Source organism: Aethalodelphis obliquidens, unplaced genomic scaffold, assembly GCF_003676395.1.
Source record: "Aethalodelphis obliquidens isolate GAN/ISIS:26980383/991018 unplaced genomic scaffold, ASM367639v1 scaffold12, whole genome shotgun sequence".
NCBI classification, from domain to species: Eukaryota; Metazoa; Chordata; class Mammalia; order Artiodactyla; family Delphinidae; genus Aethalodelphis; species Aethalodelphis obliquidens.
This window is the reverse complement of record NW_020837956.1, coordinates 4,288,686-4,312,016: the sequence shown is the minus strand read 5'-3', so window position 1 is coordinate 4,312,016 and position 23,331 is coordinate 4,288,686. Positions and strand designations below refer to the sequence as shown.

Below are 23,331 nucleotides of genomic sequence, written 5' to 3'. Positions count from 1 at the left end.
TATCTTTCACAATTTTAACTTCAAATGTACTGCCTCCCCAACCTTCTGTTTAGTACCTTCTAGTATTACATATATATATTCCTTTCTCAAGGAAGAAGCCTTTCATTTTATAGTTGTACACTGTTTTACCATAGAATCTAACACCTATGACAACGGAGCCATGAGTGTAGTAGGAGTAAAAGGTTTCTTCTTGAAGCATCTTAGAAAAGGACAAGGAGAGATTATTCTGAATAGTGTATCTCTTATACTTCGCTTTTTCTATCTTTTATCCACATTACCAGATGTAGAGATATTATAATCATAATCCAATATAGCTTATATGTTAGTTTTGGAATATATTTTAAATTCCTATATACATTTAGATACTTCAGACATTTTAGAATTTATAATAAAATACATTTCCTGGTTGTCAGGAAATTGCTTATTCTGTATCCTCAACTATTAAACTACAAGTAGACAAAAAGGGGTTCCTAAGTATTTGGGGAAAAAAATTACAAAGTTGATGCATTAAATTCATGCACCTTAAGGTGCATTATCATATCTTATATGAAATTCTAATGAAATTTATCTGGATTTCCAGTCTATAGCAGATAATGCTTCTATAATTGTATTTCCATGTTTTAGAAATCCAAAGTGCTCTGAAAGCCAAAAGTTTTCTCTTAACCCATGTAGTGTTAAAACATGATCTGAACTGATATAAGACTATTGATGGTCTTTATTTACTCCCTTCTTACTGTGAATATACATTTTTCTGCAGAAACATTAACATTTTTATTATGGGGTCCTGCCTCAGACCTCACTGACACACTGTATAACATATCACATGTGCATTGTAGTCCCTTTCTAACATCCAGAATATTCTGAATTCTGAAATATATCTGCCCTCAAGGATTTTAAGTAAGGGATCATATACCTGTATAATCAGGTACAGTGACTACAGTACAACTGAGGACTAGGATATAGAACTAGGAAGATTAATCCAGTAACTCAAGCATAGCAAATGTGAGACCTTTGAGTGTGAAGCAGTATTTGTAACTGGAATAATATATGGATCCCTTTTAAAGAAAATAATTATATATCCCATTTTTAGAATCACTGACTTTAGTTTCTGAAGTAAGTTTATTTTTAAGTCTTTCGTTTTTTTCTTTATATTGTTATTAAAATGAAAACACAAAATGAAAATTTGCAAAACTTGTGGCCCCCGGAGTTTATCCATGGCACACACTTATTGAGAAACACTGAGAAAGTGGCAAATAGTCCTATATACTTGAGCAATCCCTATAAGTATTATTCTTTACCAAATCTTTGTTTATAATAGCCTGAATCATAGTTAAGGGGTTAAAATACCTTTCCTATATTTAAAGTATGATTTTTTAAAGGGATGAGAAGAAGTAACCTCTTGGAAAAAAAAATGTACTCACAATTTTTGATTACCACCTTTCACCTCCAAGGAAATGTCTTCTACCTACTGCCAGTTGGGAATCACTGTCATAACAAGCAACTCTTAGTGATAGGAGTAAGTGAAATTCCTCAAGTGTGTGGAGGCAGAAGAAACTTAAGAACCAGTGCTCTAAAATACGGTGTAATGTAAGTTAGAGAAGAACCAGTGCTCTAAAATATGGGATAATGTTCTTTAGAGATATTGCCATCAGAAACTAATGTAAACATCCGTTTCCAGAGGCATGGGGAACTAAGTACCTGGACTAGTCTTTCTGCTGAAAACAACCTAAAATGCTGGACAAAATGCATCAGTGCTCTGACACAAAAGTAAAGAATACTTAGACTGAACACTAATTGGAAACCCAGTGAGGTAAGCTGAGTACTGAAGCTGGCTGTTGCCTTGAGGGTATTTACCAAATCAAGTGAGCTTCTGTTTTCCTGGCCTTGTGGGGGCTCAGGGATCAGGAAGCAAAGCCCAGAGCCACCAGAGTAAAACATTTAGCAGTCTTCTCCAGTAATAACCCTTTTTCCATAGGGGTATATACCTTCTAGGTGTAAGAGTGATCTAGAAATTCATTCCCAACAAAGAAAATTATCTTTCTATAATATTGCTGCTAACAGGAAAAATAAAAAATCTCTACTGAAAATTTGTTACCACAAACCAGCCCTCACACTGGTTTGCAGCCTGAATTCACACTAGACCTCAAGCTAAGAATTTTATTTTATTTTTTGTTTGTTTTGTTTTGTTTTAATATTTATTTATTTTTGGCTACTTTGGGTCTTCGTTGCAGCATGGGGGATCCTTCGTTGCGGCGAGCAGGCTTCTCTCTAATTGTGGCACGTGGGTTCCAGAGCACATGGACTCTGTAGTTGCAGCACACAGGCTCTCCAGTTGTGGCACACAGGCTTAGTTGCCCCGTGGTATATGGGATCTTAGTTCCCTGACCAGGGATTGAACCCGCATCCCCTGCATTGGAAGGCGGATTCTTAACCACTGGACCACCAGGGAAGTCCCCTCTGCCCTATTCTTTTCTCTCTTTGCTTTTCTTACCTTTTTCCACTTCCTCACTTTCTATACTTCGCATTTGAATTCTGTTATAAGAATTTTAAATGATCCTGGATTGTTACTACTCCCAGGGGCCTGACAGAAGCAGCACAAATCATCATTGTCAAAGAATTCCTGTTGGTAAAGTTATAATGAAAATGAGTTGCTTAAAATAAAAATTTACAAGCCATCTAAGGAAACAGGGCACAATGTAAGAGAATCAGTAGAATCAGACCTACAAATGGTTCACATCTTGGAATTATCAGGTGTAAAATATAAAATAATTATATTTAATATGTTCAATGAAAGCTTAAAAATGAGGAAAAGAGCAAACAAATATTTTGTAGAAGAATCAGAAGTTCTAGAAATGAAAATATACAGTAACTGAAATTAGAATTCAAGGAATAGGTAAAAGCAAACAGACCCCATTGAAGAAAAAATGATACAATAAAAGATAAACATGGGACTTCCCTGGTGACGCAGTGGTTAAGAATCCACCTGCCAGTGCAGGGGACATGGGTTTGAACCCTGGTCTGGGAAGATCCCACATGCTGTGGAGCAACTAAGCTCATGCGCCACAACTGCTTAGCCTGCATTCTAGAGCCCACGAGCCACAACTACTGAAGCCTGCGTGCCTAGAGCCCGTGTTCCACAATAAGAGAAGCCACTGCAATGAGAAGCCTGTGCACCGCAACTAAGAGTAGCCCCTGCTCGCTGCAACAAGAGAAAGCCTGCACAGCAACGAGGACCCAACGCAGCCAAAAATAAAATAAATAAGTAAATAAATTTAAATGAATTTAAATAAAAAATTTAAATAAATAAATAAACATTCCGATTACATCATTTTAAAAAAAAGATAAACCTGAAGAGATTCAGAATGCAGTACAGAGAGACAATAAAGTGGAAAATATAAAAGAGGTTAATAAAGGGGAAATTTTTAAGAGAAAACACAGAACACTTTCAAAGGGTTATCAGGTTTCAATAACAATAATGGAAATAGAGATCACGAAATGTTGTACTCAGTGAAAATAAATCTAGAAGCTGTGACCTGCTCTAGTTCAACCCAGAATTCTATAGCTAGCAAAAAATAACTTTCAAGAACAAGGGCAAAATAAAGACATGCTCAGAGAAATCCGAAAGTTCACTAGCAGACCACTTTTTTTTTAACTGAAGTATAGTTGATTTACAGTGTTGTGTTAATTTCTCCTTTTTAGCAAAGTGATTCAGTTACATGTATTCTTTTTCATATTCTTTTCCATTATGGTTTATCACAGGATATTGAATATAGTTCCCTGTGCTATATAGTAGGACCTTGTTGTTTATCCATTCTGTATATAATACTTTGCCTCTGCTAACCCCAAACTCCCACTCCATCGCTCCCCCATCCCCCTAGCAGACCATTTTAAGTAGAAAGAAAGTGGTCATTGAAAGTCTGAGATTCAAAAAGGAATGATGATCAAAGACAGTGGTAAGTGTATGTTAATAAAGTGTAAGTTAATTTTTTAAAAACTGTATAAACAATAATAATAGTGTCTTATGGGATTAAAAAAACTGAAATAGCAGTTGTTTTAGTTATTTACTAATTGTCAGTTTATTTTATAAACTGGGGAGAGGTGATTGGAGCTAGTATCCAAAAGATCTTTTTGTTACTCAGGAGAAGATTAAAAGTAACTTTGGATTTTGATGAGTATGTGTGATAAAAATGTTATGGTAATGGGCTTCCCTGGTGGCGCATTGGTTGAGAGTCCGCCTGCCGATGCAGGGGTCACGGATTCGTGCCCCGGTCCGGGAAGATCCCACATGCCGCAGAGCAACTGGGCCCGTGAGCCATGGCCGTGGAGCCTGTGCTCCGCAACGGGAGAGGAAGACTTGATAAGTAATGGTAAATGTTTCATTTCGCCATGAACGTTTAGAAGTTTTAATTGTATGCAACTAATAACCAAAACCACAAATAAAGCAAAAATTAATAGAACTACCAGGAAAAATTGATAAATTTCACCAGTATAGTGGGAGATTGTAATATATCTTCCTCATTAATTGGTAAAGAGAGCAGACCAAAAAAAAAAAAAAATCAGGAATATAGAAAACTTAATGTAATTAACAAGCATGATCTAACAGACATATATTGCACCCAGTCACTGTGGAAACATCAGCTGAATCATCATGAAAATCAACCACATACTGGACCATCTAGTAAGTTTCAACAGATTTCAAAGGATTCATATCCTATAGATCAATTCATTTAAGTTAGAAATCAGTAAGAAGAAAAATCACATGGAAATTAAGATATATTCTTCTAAATAACTCATGTATGAAAGAAGAAATGTTAATGGAGCTTGGACTGCCCTTTGTCTGGGAGATGTTAGGTCATCCCTCAATTTTGTTTGTGGCAAACACAACCCTGAGAAATGGCCCACATAAAGACCTTTCAGTCTTGGCATACCTGGTGAGAATGTTAGAGATGCTAAGGGCCAATGATGAATTGGTTCTTCCAGCAGGAAAGAGAAAATTTTTAACAAATAATGCTGGAACAGATGTGTATCCATATGTAAAAAAATGAAATTGAGTAAAAAATACATACATAACTTTTTTTATGAATTGAAGACCTAATGTGAAAGGTAAAAACTATAATACATTTAGAAGACAGTATGGGATAAAGGCTCTATGAATTTGGTGTACAGAAGGAATTATTTTTTTTTTTAATAAATTTTATTTATTTATTTTTAGCTGTGTTGGGTCTTCGTTGCTGCGTGTGGGCTTTCTCTAGTTGCGGTGAGCGGGGGCTACTATTCGTTGCAGTGCGCGGGCTTCTCATCGCGGTGGCTTCTCTTGTTGCGGAGCATGGGCTCTAGGCATGCAGGCTTCAGTAGTTGTGGCACGTGGGCTGAGTAGTTATGGCTCGTGGGCTCTAGAGCTCAGGCTCAGTAGTTGTGGTGCAGGGGCTTAGTTGTTCCGTGGCATGTGGGATCTTCCCGGACCAGTGCTTGAACCCGTGTCCCCTGCACTGGCAGGCGGATTCTTAACCACTGCGCCACCAAGGAAGTCCCCAGAAGGAATTCTTAAATGAGAAACAAACTATGGTAACCATAAAGAAAAGGGTTAATCCACCCTATTAAAGTTAAGAACTTTTTCATTAATAGGCAACTAATAAAAAGACAAGCCACCTAAATAGGGAAAGATATTTGCATCACATATAAGGATTGGTATCCAAACAATACAAATGACTTCAACAGACACTTAATAGAAGAGGGAATCTAAATGGCAAATATATATATATATATATGTTTGCCATATATATATACTTGACTTTTATGTTTCTTTTGTATATGAAGAGATATTCAACCCCATTACTTATATGGGAGATGCAAATTAAACCACAAGGAGTTACAATTTCATAGTCATCAGGTTGGCAAAAAAAATTTTTTTGATGAGTACATGGAGCAAACAAAATACACATACAATCCTGGTAGCAATTTGTCATTATCAGTTAAAATTGAAGAAAAGAATACTCTGTGACCCAATAAGTCCACTCCTTCACATATATTCTGCTTTTAGAATTTCAGAAAATTTATTTACAGTTGTGTTCCAAGGGATATGAACAAGGATGTCCATAACAATACTACTTGTAATAGCCCCAAACATAAATAAATGTTTTTAAGAGTATAATAAATTGTGGTATGTTCATAAAGTAGAATATAAGTCATCTGTAAAAAGAATGAATTACTGCTGCAATAATGTTAATGAATTTGGTGGGGGGAAAAACAAGTTTCAGTACAACTCAATTTTACATGATGTGTGAAAAACTTAGAGGGCTAAATAATATAATATTTAAGGATTCTAACTATAAAGGAAAAATTTGCTTAATCTGATACAATCAATTAAAAATGTGGATAAATTAAGTCATAAAATCTATGTGGTTTTAACCAACATTTTGTGTTTAGGAGGTTCCTTAGTTATTTCGGGTTAAAAAAAGGTATCACTGTGACACCTCTAATACCTTGTAATTTGGCACCTTGTACCTTAGATGACACTGAAAATTCTCTGCCTTAGTTTCCCTTCTCTTACTTACTCTCTGTCAAGCATTTCCTCTCAGACCAGTGTTAATACAAACCTAAGCAAAAGTGCTCTCCTCTAACCTTTTGAGAAGTGATGTGAGAATTCCAATATGGAATCTTATTATGTTTTTCTTGCCCTGGAGTTGAGTGTCATTGTAGCATTGAACATAATATGCAGACATGCAGTTCTCTGTTGGACAGCTGTGGAGATGCATGAGCTGCATAGCTGTGGGAAAAAATGGTGCATTTTAATCCTGAGCTGTCTTCTCAAGATGCTGCCATGGCCGTCATACAGTGAAGCTCTAGACAGGGGCTCCAGAGTGATTGTACTGGGTTTATTTGAACTCTCCACTTTGAAAATTCTCCTTGTGAGAGGTAATTCTGTCCTTCCCTGAAATGTAGATTTGGAGTCTTAACACAAATGTGTACTTTGCTAAATCGTCTTGTACATTTATATGCCTTTTTTTTGTACCAATGTCTTGGTTTTGGAAATCTATTTGTAGTGGATGTATTCATTATTTGGGTTATGTTATTTATACACCTAAGAAATTAGGATACATTTTCATATCCCACATTTTATTTTCTAGGCCTTAAGTGCCTATTTTGAGTGACATTTATTATGTGTAACAGTTAAATTTGGTTTGTTGAAGTATTGTTCTTAAAAGATTACTAAAAGGAAGTGTTATCAATACATCAGTAGCCCAGATTTCCTTTTATTTCTTTACTTATTTTGCTTTGTGAAGCAAACTTCCATGCACATTATTAATTATCTGCTATCGAATGCTTTCAGTTCATTTTAAGAAGTAGTTTCATAAAAATTTAAAACTAAAAGTTTTCTTGATTTTGGTGTAAAATATACAGACCTTTCTGTTGTAATGTTACATATTATGTATTTCTGAGAACACTGAAATTGTGCAGAGCTGATGGGTCGCACCCAAAACATGCAAAGCTTTGTAATCAGAACACTAATAAAAATAAGTCTTAATAAGAATACTAGAATATTTAAAAAGATATATTAACTCTGTTACATATAAAGAAATACTACAGTTGACTTAAGGTTAAAAAACAAGAGATGAAGGTAGCCTGGTGGAAGGGTGTGCAAGGAAGGGTTGAAGCTACAGGGTTATGGAGGCCAGAGTGAAATGCATAAAGATTTGCAGAGAAGACTTCATTAAGTATTTTCAAGACAATGCGTGTGACCAGGCTGTGCCAAGAGGAAGAACATGGGTTGAATGAGAATTGCGTACAGTACTGTATTTTCAGCAGCTTGCTGCTTTCCACTGTGTTAGCTTGTTTGGGGTTCAGCTCTTATTATTTAGTAGTGCAAAGACATAGGCTGGGAAAAATCATGTACAAACCAGTGTGACTTTCACATTGTACTAAAATCTTTCCCCTACTTACCAGTGAACTAATTTGTGTTACAGAAAAGCTTAATAACAAAATAAACTGTACTAAGAATGAGAGGTGGCTTCTGTTTTTGACTAGAGGTCTTTGATCAGTCTGTGACCTTTTTGTGATTTTGTTTCTTGTGAAATGGAAATACTACAACTAAAAAATAGTCTAACACAGTCTTTTCCCCCTTGAGTATATTGTTTTAACTTTAAACTATAAAAATAATAAACACCTTAAAGAAAAACCGGAAAATATAACAGAAAAAAATTACCAAGTTACTAATATAAGGCACTGTTAGCTTTTTGTATATTTCCTACTTTTTCACCAGTTTTTAATAAGCTTTTTTGTTTACTTCACCATCTTCAAGACAGTCATTTTTAACGACTACTAAATATTAAATAGATGTGCTTTTACTTAGCTATTTCTCTATAATAAAATATGTAAGCTGGGGCTTCCCTGGTGGCGCAGTGGTTGAGAGTCCGTCCGCCGATGCAAGGGACACGGGTTCGTGCCCCGGTCCGGGAAGATCCCACATGCCGCGGAGCGGCTGGGCCCGTGAGCCATGGCCGCTGAGCCTGCGCGTCCGGAGCCTGTGCTTCGCGACGGGAGAGGCCACAACAGTGAGAGGCCTGCGTACCGCAAAAAAAAAAATACTGGAATTTACAAATAAATAATAAATTTATAGTAAATATAATTTTGCTAGTAACGAATTTAGTTTGTTACTAAGGAATGTTATCTTTTTAGTATGATATACTATAAAAATATTTGAAATTATTTATGGTAAGTATTTCAGATTTGAGGAAAGGGTTTATTTGGAATTATTATTTGAGATTTATTTTAAATTTGGTTATTGTTTGTATTGAGCCATATGTATGACTGTTAATTACAGTGAAGTCATAGATCCATAAGATGAATAAATTATAGTTTTATAATTCAAAGAAATAATTGTTCATTTTTAATAACAGCAAACATTATTAGGCAGTTACTAAAGCCTAGGGACTTTAATAAGTATTCAAAATACATTATTTAATTCTGTTAATATCACCTGTACATATTGTGCTATAGTGCTGCATTTTATTTGTAGTCATTTCAAATAACATGAAATAAGTTCTGTTCCTTGTATAGTAACCTTTAGCATCTTTGTTATACAAATATTGTGCTTAAATATTATGTGGGATATTGATTGCAAAATTTCTCTGATTTGGGGATATTTAAATATGTTTCCTTCTTCCATGAGTTTACGAATCTTAAGTATTACATTGACTGATAATTGTTTCTTTTGTTGCAGAACTGTAAGAGTAAATGGGTCCAATAATTGGAATGACTCCAGAAAAGAGAGCTGAAACTCCAGGAGCTGAAAAGGTTGCAGGATTAAGCCAGATTTACAAAATGGGAAGCTTGCCTGAAGCTGTTGATGCTGCCAGGCCAAAGGCCACTCTAGTGAACAGTGAGTCAGCGGATGATGAACTCACAAACTTGAACTGGCTTCACGAAAGTACTAATCTCCTAACAAACTTCAGCTTTGGAAGTGAGGGTCTTCCAATTGTTAGTCCATTGTATGACATAGAGGGAGATGATGTGCCATCCTTAGGACCGTCGTGCTATCAGAACCCAGAAAAAAAATCAGCAACTTCAAAACCCCCATACTCCTTTAGTCTTCTCATTTATATGGCTATTGAACAGTCTCCAAATAAATGTTTGCCTGTCAAAGAAATTTATAGCTGGATACTGAACCGCTTCCCATATTTTGCAACCGCACCAACAGGCTGGAAGAATTCTGTTCGACATAATCTGTCCCTGAATAAATGTTTTCAGAAAGTGGAAAGAAGCCATGGCAAGGTCAGTGTTTATGAACATTGCTATATTTAGGGAGGTGGGGGAGAATTAACATGGAGATCGTAACATATGAGGAAATCAAAGGAAGACAAAAAATAGTCAATCAGATTACTTCAGCTTGAGGTTAATTATATTCACCATTTGCTTTCATTTGAGAAGTTTTAAAATTTCTTCAGTATTGATATAAACCTAGAATTATTTTCAGTCTACTATAGGTACATAAATTAGGGTTTATTTATTATTATTTTCTCTCTTTTTTAAACATTTTTAATAATTGAAGTATAGTTAATTTACAGTGTTGTGTTAGTTTCAGGTGTACAGCAAAGTGATTCAGTTATGATTAGTTTTTTTAATGTTCTAACTTTCTATTCTTAGTTTCTGTAATGTTCTTGTCACTGTATTTATGTATTATTCTTATTTATTCACCGTGACCATCTCTGCCTTATAACTGGAGTGTGGATCATTTACATTAATGTAACTGATATGGTTGGATTTAAATCTGTCATTACATTATTTTTTTTCTATTTGCTGTATCTGTTCTTTTTTCCTTTTCTCCACTTTTCCTGCCTTTTTGTCAATTGAGTATTTTTTTATGATTCAGTTTTATCTCTTCTATGGGCTTACTAGCTACTCTTTTTTTTTTAACTTGTTGCTATACAGTTTTCAGTATATATTTTTAATTTATCACAGTCTACCTTCAAATAATTTTAATTCACTTATTATCTGGCCTTTTACAGAAAAAGTTGACTAATCCTGATGCCCTATCTGGATCAATTCCTTTTTCCCAAGAAGGTGATTTTAACATTTCTTATAGTTTGGGTCTACTAGCAATGAAGTATTTTTTTAACCTTTTTGTGGAGGATGGGTATGGAATTCTAGGTTGACAGGTTTTTTTTAAGTACTTTAAAGACTTTACTCTCTTCTGGCTTGCATAGTTTCTGAAGAGAGGTCTGTTACGATTCTTATCTTTGTTGTTCTGTTTGTGATTTTTTTTCTTACTATCTGTCTTCAAGATTTTTCTCTTTATCACTACTTTTTAGCAGTTTGACTATGATGTGCCTAGGTGTGTTTTTCTTTATTTTTATCCTGAATTGGTTTCTCAGAGGTTCTTGGATCTGTGGTTTGTTGTCATTCATTAAACTTAGAATTTTTTTTCTTCATTATCTCTTCAGATATTTCTTGTGGTTCACCATCTACTTCTGGGCTCCAAGTAAAAATATATTAGACCATTTGCTATTGTCTCACCTCTTGGTTGCTCTGTCCCTCTTCCTACTCTTTTCTTTCTTTGTTTCAGTTTGGATAATTTCTATTGATCCTTCTATAGTTTGTGGGGTTTTTTTTTGAATATTTGAATTTTATTTATTTTATTTTTTATACAGCAGGTTCTTATTAGTTATCTATTTTATACATGTTAGTGTATATATGTCAGTCCCAATCTCCCGATCTTTCTGTAGTTTTATTCTTTCCTCTATTGTGTTCATTCTGCTGATTAGCCTGATAAAGTTGTCTTCATATTTTTTAAGCATTTTCATTTACCTTTTAAAAAATAATCGCCATATTTTTGTTAAAATTTCCTGCTAGATCTTTAAGCATATTAATCATAGTTATAGTGTTTGTCTGGTAACTTCAATATCTGGTCCATCTCTGGGTCTGGTTTTGTTGATTGTTTTATCTCCTGCTTTTGTGTGTTGCATAATTTTGGATTAAGTGGCAGCCATTGCTTGTTAAAGAATGGTAGAGACTGAGGTAAATAATATTTCGATCCAGAAATATTCCTCTACTTCTGTCACATTGTTAGTATGAACAGGTATTGGTCAATCTAGTAAATAATTGAGCTGGGTTTGGGTTTTGTGGTTGTCATGGTTACCTTCAGTGTACCATAGTCTTCACATTCCTACAGAGATGGACTGTTGACACTTTGTACTTAGTGTGCGGCCTGCAATGTCAGGTGATGTTTCTCAGCATTTCTGCTCCAACTCCATCTTTCAGTTTGTGACACATTTAGAGGTGAGAGGAGTTGAATATTTCTCTCTGTACTCTTGCCCCTTCCTTAGCAATAGATTGCTCTTGCTTGTTACTTGGTGCAAAGTTCTTAGTGTGAACAGGGTGAGTTTCTTGGTTCTTCTGCTCCAGTTTTAGTCTTAATCAGACTCTGTACACCTGTGCCTCAAGAGTGGGACTTTCCTTGTCTCCTCCACGAGTGGACAGTCTCTCCCATTTACTCAGAGTGGAGTCTAGAGCTGCACTCATCAATAGCCAATTACCTACATATGGCTAGTGGTTGGCATATTGGATAGCACAAAATAGGATATTTCTGTCATTGTATAAATTCCTACTGGACAGCACTGTTCCAGCACTCAGGCCAATTTCTTTCTCATTCCCATCATGGTGGGTAGATGTTGCCTAATACCAGTGGGAAGTTCTAGGTTCAAGTGAGTGACCATTTCCCAGCAGCAGCAGATCTCTGCTTTGTATCTTTGAAGGATTTGGGCATGAACAGATTTCCTGCCCTTCTAATGGCATGTAGTATTGAATACATTGCCTAGTGTCAGTAAAATGTGAAGATAGCTGGGTTTTGTACTTTTCTCCCAACAGCAGCCATCCTTTCCCGGGGACTGGGGTGAGGCGTATACTTTGCCTCTTTCTCAATGGCAGACTGCTTTTGCTTGGTATGGAGCTTTGTCCAGGGTTTAGGCAGGTTTTGTGCCTCTGCCACAGTGACACCTGATCTCACCTTATGCTCATTCAGGGCCTGGAGCATGAATGGGCTTTGCCTGATATCTTTGCTCCAACCTCAGACCGTGGTAGGTTCTGCACATCTATCTCCGTCTCCAAGGGTGTCTTCCTTCGGTCTCCTGCCTGCCTACAGTTTTGAGTATTTTTTTTTCTTGCCTTTTATTGTGACTACCACTTCTTCCATGGCCTACCAAATGTGAAACTGTTCATATGTTTTGTCTCTCCTCACAGGACCTGTCATACTTCAAAATTCAATTATTTCTGTTGTCTTGCAGCCTTAGATCTCAGATAGGCTCATAAAAAATTATGGTTATGTAGGCTATTTTGTTTTTTAAAAAAATTAATTTTTTTATAATTTAGTTTTGGCTGTGTTGCGTCTTCATTGCTACACATGGTCTTTCTCTAGTTGCAGCAAGCAGGGGCTACTCTTCATTGCAGTGCGCAGGCTTCTCATTGTGGTGGCTTCTCTTGTTGTGGAGCATGGGCTTTAGGCCTGCGGACTTCAGTAGTTGTGGCACACCGGCTCAGTAGCTGTGGCTCGCGGACTCGAGAACACAGGCTCAGTAGTTGTGGCGCACGGGCTTAGTTGCTCCGCGGCATGAGGATCTTCCTGGTCCAGGCTCGAACCCATATCCCCTGCGTTGGCAGGCGGATTCTTAAGCACTGTGCCACCAGGGAAGTCCTGTTTTTTTCTTGTTAGGCTGGGAGTGATGTTCTTTTATGGCTTTCTATACCCCAAGTGGTAGCAGAAATCTCCTATTCTTATTTAGAATAAAAGTTAAAAGGATAAGTACTTATATTTTTTGGTAACTGAAGGATTTTATAGGATAGTGCTGTTCAAACTTGACTGTACCTACTGATCATCTGGGAATCTTGTTAAAATACTGATTCTGCTTCAGCAAATCTAGGATGGGTACTGAGGCTCTTTCATTTCTAACAGGCTCCCAGGTCATCCTGATGCCTCTAATCCATGGACACACCCTGGGTAGCAAGACATTTGGACACATCATCGTCTTATAACTAACTTAAAGGAGCTTATTAGTTATCTATTGCTATGTAATAAATTGCTGTGTAACACATTCTCTACTACACATGGAACATTTATGGAGGCCAACTATGTGGTTAGGCCATTAAACAAAGCCTTAGCAATTTCAAAGGATCAGTCTCTGTTATAGCCAGCCTCCAAGATGGCCCCCAAATGAGCCCCACCTTCTGGTATTTGTGCCCTTGTGAAGTCCCCTCCAATACTGCATAGGGCTGACTCGTGTAACCAAGAGGATATTGTGGAACTGATGAAGTGTGCCTTTTGAATCCAGGTTATAAAAGACATTATGGTTTCCATCTTGGATTCTTGGCTAATTAGCTCTATGGGAAGTCAGCTGCTATATCATACAGACACTTAAATAGCCCTGTGGAGAGGCCCCTGTGGCATGGAAATGAGGCCTCCTTCCAATAGCCATATGAGTGAGCCATTTTGGAAGCAGATCCCCCTGCCCCAGTCAAACTTTCCTTTCAGATGACTGAAAGCATTGGAAATTTTGGATGTATCATTTCCACCGTGCATTATTAGATTTTATTTTTTGAACTGTATCCTTAATTCTTTTCTAGTTTTAGACCTATTGTGTTTATGCTTATGATGGGATGTAAAAGAGGAACTGTCTACTAGATATTTAGAAATATGATACAGGAATGGTAGTGATGTTATGGTATTAAAGCTCTAAGTTTAAAGCCTTCAGCGTTGATTTTCAGTAGAAGAGTCTAGGAAAAGTATGGTATAATGGAAGCCAGGGAGAGTCAGTTTAAGTGTGAATGAGCAACAGTGTCAAATGCTGCAAAAAAAAAAATAAGAAAAGAAAGAAACTTGAAAATGATGAGCTAAGAAGTGATTGAGACAAGTAGCAGCCAAAAGATTAGAATTAAAAATATATGGGGCTTCCCTGGTGGCGCAGTGGTTAATAGTCCGCCTGCCGATGCAGGGGACACAGGTTCGTACCCTGGTCCGGGAAGATCCCGCATGCCGCAGAGCCGCTAGGCCCATGAGCCATGGCCGCTGAGCCTGTGCGTCCGGAGCCTGTGCTCCGCAATGGGAGAGGCCACAACGGTGAGAGGCCCGCATACCTAAAAAAAAAAAAAAAGTTTTAAAAAAATATATGAACAGTGGTTATTTCTATTGTGGCCACTTTCGAGCTACCAACATTATGTCATTAAATGCGAAGTGGATAGGGGATGTTTACAGTCAGCAGCACACCGCTGTATGTAAGGAACACATACAATCCAATACGAAAAAGAAAGCCTGATAGGAAAATTGAGAAGAATATGAACAGGGGCTTCACAGAGGAGGAAATACACATGGCCATAAACATGCAGAGATGTTTATCCTCTCTAGCAATCAGGGACATACAAATTCAAAGAACAAAACAGTTTTTACCCATTAGATTGCAAAATTTTTTAATGTTTTATTAGTTGAGGATATGGGGTAATAAATCAATATCAATAGTTTCTCACCATTAATAGGAGTGTAAATTAGTATGACCATTCATGAGGGCAACTTGGCAGTAGTTATTAGAATTAGAAACGTGTGTATCCTTTGATCTAGTGGATCAGATTCTGATTTTTCCCCTTAAGTAAAACTCATACTTGCACACAAAGAGATGCATTCAATATATAAGAATATTCATTGTGGTAAAGTTCTAGAACAATATGTCTAGTGTGGTATAATTTGTGTTAGTGATCAAAAGGAATTTGTTCTTGTCCCTAATTTTTAATTGTATGCATTATTTATATAATTAACCTGAGCATTTTTGAATCTTTAGAGAAAGAAAGGAATTAAGGAAGTGGAAGTTAGTGAATGGGAAAACATACAGTCCAGATTTCAGGGAGAGTGTGATAAAGAGATAGAAATTATCTTATGAGCTAATAAAGAATATGAGAATAAATACAGAAATTCTAATACATTGGCATAAAAATTAGCCAGCTATTGCCACAAGTCGGAGTGGGAGGGAAGGAACTGGTAGGTGATGGTCTTCACGAAAATCAATGTATCACTTTACTTAAATGTCTGAAGTTTGGACAGAAAGTGATACATTCAAGTGGGATTGGGAAGGCTTGTGAATTTCTTTTTTTTAAATTTATAACATACTTCTTGAATCAATGCCTCAAAAGGACAGTATTTCTCTTCCAGTCGGCAAAAGGCAAGCAAGTTACACTTACTTCCATTAGATGCTGGAACTGAATTTGGCAACCTTGAAAGCACTTTTCTGATGAAAGCTGTTATCTAGAGATGGTAATCTCAAAAAAGAAGACAAGATTGACAAAGGTCCAGGTCAAACTACAAATTGATATTGATACCTAGCCAGCTGGTATAGCTGTTGATTAGTTTCCTACCCTCATCCATACCATGGTTACCACTCTCAAAAGATGGGTCTAAAAATCTTGGCTTGGCATTTATCTGTCTCAGAATTTTAAAATTACAAAAACTAGGCATGGTGTTTTTTTGTTTTGATTTGTTTTTATGTTTTAAATGTTAACACTGAAGTCTTAAATCTGCTTTTCAAACTTTTTGTAAAAGCCAAACTAAAACAGTTAATGGAGATTTTAACTGGGAAACATGAAATTAGAAGTTTTGCCTGGTTTAGTACAATTTTAGTCTCTACGTTTTCGTAGTCGTGATTTGCTTCAATAGCTAAATCCCAAGAAAGGAAGTCATGCAAGCAACCATAGAAGTTCACACTATAAGCAAGAATTATGAATAATGCCCTTTTTAAACTTAGTGGTTCTAAAAACCACTGAAAAAGGTAGTCAAGGGGGGAAACTATTAAAATGTACAGGGCAGGTACATAAAAACATTGCAGGAATAGGGAACATTGTTTCTTCTCCCAGTTTTCTTTACAACTTCCATTAAGATAAATCTTTTTAAAGTTCAATTCTTAATATATATTCCTCATTTCTTCAAAAGCTTCTGTGGTTCTTTACCAAATAAGTCCAGATGCCTTAGAGTTCCAAAATGCAAAATAGTACATGAGAGAATGCACATTTCCTGTTTCCATTGCACAAAAAATGTGTCTTGTAATAGGCAAATTTATTTTAAAACAATACTTCTAAAACTCTTTATTACTTGTGTTCCATCATCTAAGCACAACTTAATAAAGAAGCAAAGTTTTTAAGTGAGACTTAGATTCCAAATAAGTTTTTTGCTCTAGACTCTGAAACATAGATTAGCAAATACATAATTTTATCTTGTTACTGATAGTTTGTGAACAGACCCAGTGAACGGAAGTGCTGCCATGGTAACATAAACCAGACTGTTATTTGGAGAACTTACTCAAGACACTTAACTGCCCTGAACTACAAGTTTTCAGTACCAGTTCTTCCAATTTGCTGTTTCAAAGAAATAGTTCTTAAAAGATCAAAATTATTTGCAGTTCTCTCACAAGAGAATTTTAAAAGTAGATTTGAACTAAACAGCTTCTAGGAGTATAATCTCAGGAATACCAAGATAGAACATGGTTAGAATTATTAAAATAATTGTCTTAGTCAATATATGAAAAATAATTCATGCATATCTTTTCTGTATGAAACTGAAGTGGTTTTGGGGCAAAGGATGTTGTGGGTGCTAACATTTTAAAGTTTTATTTCCCAATCTTCAAAACACATTTACCACTTAGGTCAAGCAACTGAAAATATATCTAATTTAAGATGTTCCATCACTTAATTCAAAACTACATTTGTAAAATTTGACTTCCTTTGGAAAAAAATTAAAATTTCAAATACTTGTTTAGTGTACTTCATGTGATATCTTGCTGCTGTAGGCCAGAAAAGGTTTCACCTGATAGTATGGTATGTTTCTTACTATATTACAGTGTGATTTGACACCCATGGTTTTTCTTTTCCAATATATTTAAGTTGCTAGGATGTTAAAAACTGCCTTATACTCAATTACCATACTTTTCCTCAGACAAGAATGTTTTTCCTTTATCAATTTAATTCATCTCTTTTTTTTCTAACTTTTGTCTCTTCGGAATTAATTGATTTTTGTTCTTATTGTTGATGTTTTTAAAAACTCCCTCATCTCTTAGAAGAGGAGTAGGAATATATTGTTATTAAGCCATATACACTTACTATTGATATATGCCAATTTCAGTATAATCTCTTAGTATTCACTTAGTTTGCAGCTCTATGTCGCTTACATATGAATTACCTTATTTGACTCTCATCACAACTCAATGAAGTGGCCTGTTTTTTTAATTCTACAGATAAAATATGAGAGGACAGACTCTTAGAGATTAAGTGATTTGTCCACTATCAAGTAGCCAATCAATAAGCAATGATTAGCACCTCAGTTTGAAAACGTGTGAAACAGTATTCTTTCATTATGCCATTCTGCTATAATAGTTATGACATGATATTTAGAGATAAAAAAGCCTCAGTAATAGGCTAATGTTACCTTGAAAAAGAGTTCAGGAAATGGAAGCACCCTGGAATTTATCACATTAAATCTTCAGCAATGATAATAGCGTACATAATATAGGATTTTATACAAGCAGAAAGGAGCAGGGGAACAGGACACAGGTCAGTTTTATTGTTGTCTATATAATTGTTAATGTTGTGAAGTGTAATTCAAATTTTAAGAAAGGGTTTTTGAAATAGAAAAGGTGTAACATAAAAACAAAAATTAGTAACAGGGCTTTCCTGGTGGCGCAGTGGTTGAGAGTCCGCCTGCCGATGCAGGGGACACGGGTTCGTGCCCCAGTCCGGGAAGATCCCACATGCCACGGAGCGGCTGGGCCCGTGAGCCATGGCCGCTGAGCCTGCGCGTCCGGAGCCTGTGCTCCGCAACGGGAGAGGCCACAACAGTGAGAGGCCCTCTTACCGCAAAAAAAAAAAAAAAATAGTAACAGTTTGAATCTCACTAATCTTGTGAGTTAGTTCTAAGGAAGTTTTGTACATCATGGTGGGAGGGGGTCAGGTTATACCTTATATTTAATTTTTGACATTTGTATCTTCAAAAGATTAAATATATTCAAAAATATTTATTAAAATTTAGTATCAGTAACTAGCGGAATAGAAACAGAAAAACAAATTTGCATGCTATTAGACTGGAAGAAACGAACAATTTTTAAAACTACAAAGAAAATGAACATAAAATATAACAATAGTAGTAGCCAATGTTTGAGTGCTTTTGTGTCTGGTAGGTACTGTTTTATATATATTTTGAGCATACTAGTACACAGAGAACATAGACATTTTTCTAAAGGTTACACAGCTGTTAAGTGACAGAGCCAGGATTCCAAAATAGGTATTCTTCCTCCAAGGCTTGTACTCTTAACTTCTGTACAAGTAGTGTTTAGCTCTGGGGCAGTGTGGGATGAATTTGCAGTTGGACCTCCTCTTTGCATGGCTATAGGGTTTTGTATGTAAACTGTAGGTAGATGTGGTACATTTGTAGGGATGTGCATCTAGTCAGACTGTTCAGGATGTGTAGGTAGGGATGGATGTTCAGCTAAAGAAGTAGGAAAGATACATTCTGAAGGAAGAGTTTGCAGGTGATCTTACAGCTCCTGAAGTCCTTCAGTTATTTAGTTTGACTAGCTCAATTAGTGTGTGTGGCGTTTGACCACACCCACTTAGTTTTTATATAACTATTTCTTATACCTTTTATTTACTAGATAATCTATAATTGTAGTTTGGATATATTTTTTTTTGGATATATTTTTAATACAAGAGTGTTTATAAATTTCCAAGTGGTCAGAGAATTTTGTTGTTGGGATATTTTTTTTTCTTTTTACGCTACAGTGATCTTTAAAGGGTAATTTATTTTTCTTCATGGTCTAATCAATGTTTGTAGTTTTTTCTGTTAATATTTGGAAAGTATACTCTCCAAGAATTCATTAATTACATCAGTGTTTTTCATAGGTGTTCCACAGAACACTAGCTTCCTCAGATGTTTCCTGGGAGAAAGAGGTTCTGTGTCAAATAACTTTGGGAAACTTCTTAAAACAGGTTTAATTAAAGCAGGACTGTTTAGGACCCTTAATCTGCTAGTATGTAATGTAACCTTCTAATAAGGAAAGAGGTAAAATACTCAGCATTTTTCAAACCTATTTGAAGGAATTATCTCAAAGCCTGGCCTTTCCCCTTGCACATTAGATCATTTTCGTGAGATTCTTCAGGTAAGTTGTCTACTTACCTTCCTAGTAAGCTGTTCCTTCATATTAGCGGAATTGTGGAGCAGGCAAGCCAGTCTTTCAGGCACCTCCCATTTGCAATTTAGCGGGCACTTCTGTTATATTTTCTCTAGTTTCCAGAAATCATACAAATTGTATTATTTTTAGATTCTAGTGACTATTTCCATGAAATCTGGGCTTGTGTGCCCATTACCATATTATCCAGAAGTTCCTCGAATGTTGTAACTTAACCATCTTGAGGGAAGAGTTGATACTTCTCCCTCTTTTTTATCTTTTACAGGAGTCTTTTCCATGCCTCAGTTTTTGACTTAACTACTCTTTGAGACTTTTGCCATCTTTTCATTAAATTGTTTGCCTTGAATTTAAACAGTTTAAATGGGAAACTAAACACTAGTGTTAATGCCATAAAAAATGAAGTTATTTTTATATGCATCACCTAATATATTGTTTAGCACTTTTGGGAGAATGACACTACCTAATCTTTTCTTTCTTTAACAGTAATGATAAGGGTTAACATTTGTTGACATCTTAGCATGTGGAGGGCCACCTTGTACAGCCCTTCATGATGTTCTCTGCACAGCTTGGTGTTGTATCATTCTCACAGAATGTGATGTGAATGCCATGTCCTAGAGTTGTGCAGTCCTGTGGCCCTAGTGCCATGCAATGTGCAGAGTACTCTATGCATAATGTAATCCATAGAACAAACCTATGAGGTAGGTACTGTTATTATCCATACCTTACAAATAAGGGAATAATGGCCCAGAGAAATAGAGGTTAGTTAACCTTCCTAAAATTACACAGCGGGTCAGTGGCAGGGCAGGAGATAGGAGCCCAGGCAGTCTGCCTCTGGGGCTTTTAGTCACACAGTCCATTCCTAGCAAATTTACATCAACTTTTGCCTTGTATTCAAAAGGTACTATTGGGTTTTTTTCCCCACACACATTTATTAAAAGCATTCAGACACTGATTTTGTGTGTCTTAAAGTTCCAGGTTACTAATTCTTATATATTTTATTCTAGGTTAATGGAAAAGGCTCCTTATGGTGTGTTGATCCAGAATATAAACCCAACCTTATGCAAGCACTGAAGAAGCAACCTTTTCCCTCAAAATCAACATTTTACACCCCTCCTGCATCACCACAAAGGTACAGGATCTAACATGTAAACGTCAGTGGTGATATATAAGATTTCATTATATGAGATGGAGAAACTTAGAGTTGTAGTGTTTTTTTGTTTTTTAATTATATAGAGATTTATGAATAAGACATTAGCGTAAGGCATTTTTACTTATAGTCTAACTTATTAGGAAACAGAATGTTGGATAAGTGAGAACATAAATTCTGGAAAATGTAGTTAATAATATTCTAACTAAACTCTAAAGACAGTGATAATATGATTTCAGGTATCACCTGAAACCTTTTTGTAAAGGTTGAATCATTTAAATTGTCTGCAGTGCTAATGCTGACCTGAAGACATGGGAAAGTAAAAGTATATTTAAAAATTTTTAAATAAGGTGATTAAATTTGTCATTGCAGCATTTTTACATACATATTTATATTTCTTTTTCTATTTTAAGTTTTTTTCCTTCACAATATGTTTAATATTAGAAAATTATGTTCAAGTCTCAAATTTTTAAATGTCAAGTAAAATAATGCTTTGGAGTTTTTTATTTGTTTTGTTTCTGCTGGTAAATATAATTATGATTTTCCTTGGCTTCTGTTTTCTAACTCAGTGATCAACAAATTGATCTTAGAGCTTTCCAATTTTAAGTTAAATCTGAAAATGATACGATGTCCTTAAATCTCATTGTTTCCTTTTCTTAAAGAAACCTTCAGAATCTTTTTTTAAAATTCTATTACATATATTCATTTGAGTTAAAAATGACAGATTTTGTCAAGATACTTTTAAGGGTAGTCTATAAAAAGTTTTTTAAGCTTTTTAATAAAATAATACATGGCAATTTTGAAACATACACAAAAGTAGGGAGAAAGTGAACTCCCATTTGCAACAGTTATCAACATTTCATGTGTTTAATTTCTTTAAGTATTATTAGATGACTTTTAGAGGAGTGGTTATAGCTGAGATACAGTTAAAAAAATTAGTGAGACTGAAGTTGAAATGTCAGCAATATATATACATATATACTCATTGAGATTTAAGCTTATTTACCATATTAGTAGATTAGAAGGATCATTGTAATAAGAACTGGTTTATCCTTATGAAATGAAACCTAGAAAAGACGTTATCAGAGTTTTATATTCTCATTGTTTGGGAGTTGATAACCTTCTTTAATGTTGGTGCTTATGAGATGTCCTAGTTAAAAAAAATAATAGTTTAGGGCTTCCCTGGTGGCACAGTGGTTGAGATCCGCCTGCCGATGCAGGGGACACGGGTTTGTGCCCCAGTCCAGGAAGATCCCACGTGCTGCGGAGCGGCTAGGCCCATGAGCCATGGCCACTGAGCCTGCGCGTCTGGAGCCTGTGCTCCTCAACAGGAGAGGCCACCAACAGTGAGAGGCCTGCGTACTGCAAAAAAAAAAAAAAAAAAAAAAGTTTAGAAACTAATGGTAAGTTCTGCTGATGGTCCTTTCATGTTTTATTTAGCAATGTTATTGTTTATTAAAAATTAAATGGGAGAATTGGCACTCTATTTTGTATACCATCAAAAATACACTTTCCTGTGCCTTTGATATGATGCATTTTCATGTTTATATCTCTTAGCTTTATCATATGTTTATATGTTAAATAAAGCTGATTTTGTGGTTTAAAAACAGGTAGATAAAACAACAGCATAAAGATTATAATCTTTGACTTTAAAACATTACCTTAATATTTTTAGAAACATTTTCTCTATATCATTGTTTGGCAAAATGACAGTTCCATCTGACACAACTTTGTGTAGCCCTTTCATGTCATAATTGGTAAGTCTGAGGAAGAGAATGATCTGTAGAGTATGTAAAACTGTGACTAAGAAATAGACTTTGTTTTTTTTTTTTTTTTTTTTTTTTCGTATGTGAACCTCTCAGTGTTGTGGTCTCTCCCGTTGCGGAGCACAGGCTCCGGACGCGCAGGCTCAGCGGCCATGGCTCACGGGCCCAGCCGCTCCGCGGCATCTGGGATCTTCCCGGACCAGGCCACGAACCCATGTCCCCTGCATCGGTAGGCAGACTCTCAACCACTACGCCACCAGGGAAGCCCTAGACTTTTAATTTGGTTAGCAAAAAGCAGATTTTTAAAAAATACTATCAAAAATTCCAAAGAAGAGGAATAGTTTGTCCCAAAAATGTCTTAATTTTTGGAACTAAAAAAACAAAAACAAGAAAATAACTACTGGTCTTTTTTCATGAATATAGAAAGTTTAATTTGATACTGATATTTATTGATTAAATCAGGAGCTTATCTGTTTTTTGTCATCACCATACAGTCTTCCTTAAACATTGTTTTGATAAACACTTTATTTGTATTGTAACACCTGTATTAATATCAAACTTAGGCATACAATACAAAATCAGACAGTAACTATTACTATTGTCTATTGTTCCAGGCATTTTAAATTCATTATTCTTATTCAATTATCACAGCAACCCTACGTGGGAGGTTTAATTACTCCTGTTTTACAGATGAAGAAACTAAAAGATTAATTAT

At 35.8% G+C, this 23,331-nt stretch overlaps 1 protein-coding gene across 5 annotated transcripts in view; it reads left to right on the top strand.

Annotated features, from left to right (window-relative positions):
- The window catches only part of FOXN2 (forkhead box N2), a 56,257-nt gene that overhangs the window by 20,396 nt on the left and 12,530 nt on the right, over positions 1-23,331 (top strand). For 3 of the 5 annotated variants that reach the window (XM_027113174.1, XM_027113170.1, XM_027113173.1), the window contains exons 2-3: positions 9,221-9,771; positions 20,708-20,832. In XM_027113174.1, coding sequence (XP_026968975.1) covers positions 9,235-9,771; positions 20,708-20,832 — 662 coding nt within the window. In that variant the 5' untranslated portion in view covers positions 9,221-9,234. Of the gene's footprint in view, positions 1-1,113; positions 1,811-3,763; positions 3,954-9,220; positions 9,772-20,707; positions 20,833-23,331 lie in introns of those variants that run through there. The other 2 variants (XM_027113171.1, XM_027113172.1) reach the window with 2 other exon arrangements.